Below are 1251 nucleotides of genomic sequence, written 5' to 3'. Positions count from 1 at the left end.
TTGAACAAATGTTTGCCCCTGTCATCGCAAAGGGTGTCTTGAAATCCATACATTCTGCAGTTGTAGAAAGATGCATATTCTCCTGCAATTTTCATCGCCACCGCCTGAGCCCCCACTCTCTTTCCATCAGGCCTCGGTGCGGAATTCTAACAAGAACCAACATTGTATGAATAATGACAAAACAAATCATCAAACATGCATGGTTTCAGGAACCAACAAGTAACGCTAAGAAAGGCGTTTAATTAGACACAAACCACGATTTTCAAATTGACAGCACTGAAATAGTCGGACTCCACAGTCAGGGTGGCACTCTCCAGGGTCCCGAACTGCGCAGCCGTGCCATCAAACAGCATAACCGGCATGTTGTTCGGGTCTCCGTACAATGTGATGAAATGCGTGTACCTGTCGATCTTTACTTTTTCTGTGTAGTTTCCAGGGCCAATGGATATAATCACGCGATGCTTGTTGCCTTGGGGGACGCTCTTTATGGCATCAGTAACAGTCTTGAAATCTCCACTTCCGTCGGTTCTGACTCGGACCACCGTGACATTCTTCTCAGCCTCAACCACGGCGGGGTCCAAAGAGCCTTCCCGGGAAGCTAAGGGGCCGACGTTGCGGTCGAACCAGCTGTTTAATTGAGCCTTATCAGCAGGAATAGGTTCATCGTTGGTGGACAGCGCAATAGGAAGGACGAGAAGAGCGATCAAGAAGACCACCTCCACGGCAATATACGACACTTTTTGCATCGACATTTGATTAGATTAATAAGTTGTTTTCTTGCAAAACGTATGATGGCTCTGTCTCTATATATACATGTAAAAATTCTATTACAAGAATGAAGAGGGCGAAAGACAGGGAAGAATCGGGCATAAATGGCTGAGTTTTAGTGGGAAATTAGAGAAGTGAAGCCTGCGGTAGGCGTTGTAGGAGTCGTATGGGCCTCTGCTTGGAACGACTACATATAGACTTATGTTGGTGCGTTTTTTGCTTTCTACATGCATTGGAAGATAATACATCGGGAGAAATATTCCTTAAAATTAACCCTGGAGAAGTTTGTTATAAGAAACATGGAGTAGAGGTGAAAGAAAAAAATTGTAAATTTGTGAGATAAATAAAAAATTTTAAAATTACTATTCTATCCAAATTTGTTTTGAAGGGAAGAAGTGAATTTAGAGGTAAATTTGGTAATGTAAAATTGGTACAGTAAAAGGTTTTCTTTTATAATAACTAGTTTTTCATCTCACGTAATTC

The 1251-nt window shown here is 42.0% G+C and overlaps 1 protein-coding gene across 1 annotated transcript in view; it reads right to left on the bottom strand.

Annotated features, from left to right (window-relative positions):
- Nucleotides 1–771, bottom strand: part of LOC105160762 (pectinesterase 1-like) — a 16497-nt gene extending 15726 nt beyond the window's left edge. Inside the window, exons 1-2 of the mRNA XM_020693149.1 lie at nucleotides 255–771; nucleotides 11–146 (exon numbers count right to left, since the gene is read on the bottom strand). Of these exons, the coding sequence (XP_020548808.1) occupies nucleotides 11–146; nucleotides 255–752 (634 nt within the window). The 5' untranslated portion in view covers nucleotides 753–771. The remainder of the gene's footprint in view (nucleotides 1–10; nucleotides 147–254) is intronic.

This window comes from Sesamum indicum, linkage group LG4 (assembly GCF_000512975.1).
Source record: "Sesamum indicum cultivar Zhongzhi No. 13 linkage group LG4, S_indicum_v1.0, whole genome shotgun sequence".
In the NCBI taxonomy this organism is placed as follows: Eukaryota; Viridiplantae; Streptophyta; class Magnoliopsida; order Lamiales; family Pedaliaceae; genus Sesamum; species Sesamum indicum.
Note: the sequence above shows the minus strand (reverse complement) of the source record. Positions and strands in the feature narration are given on the sequence as shown.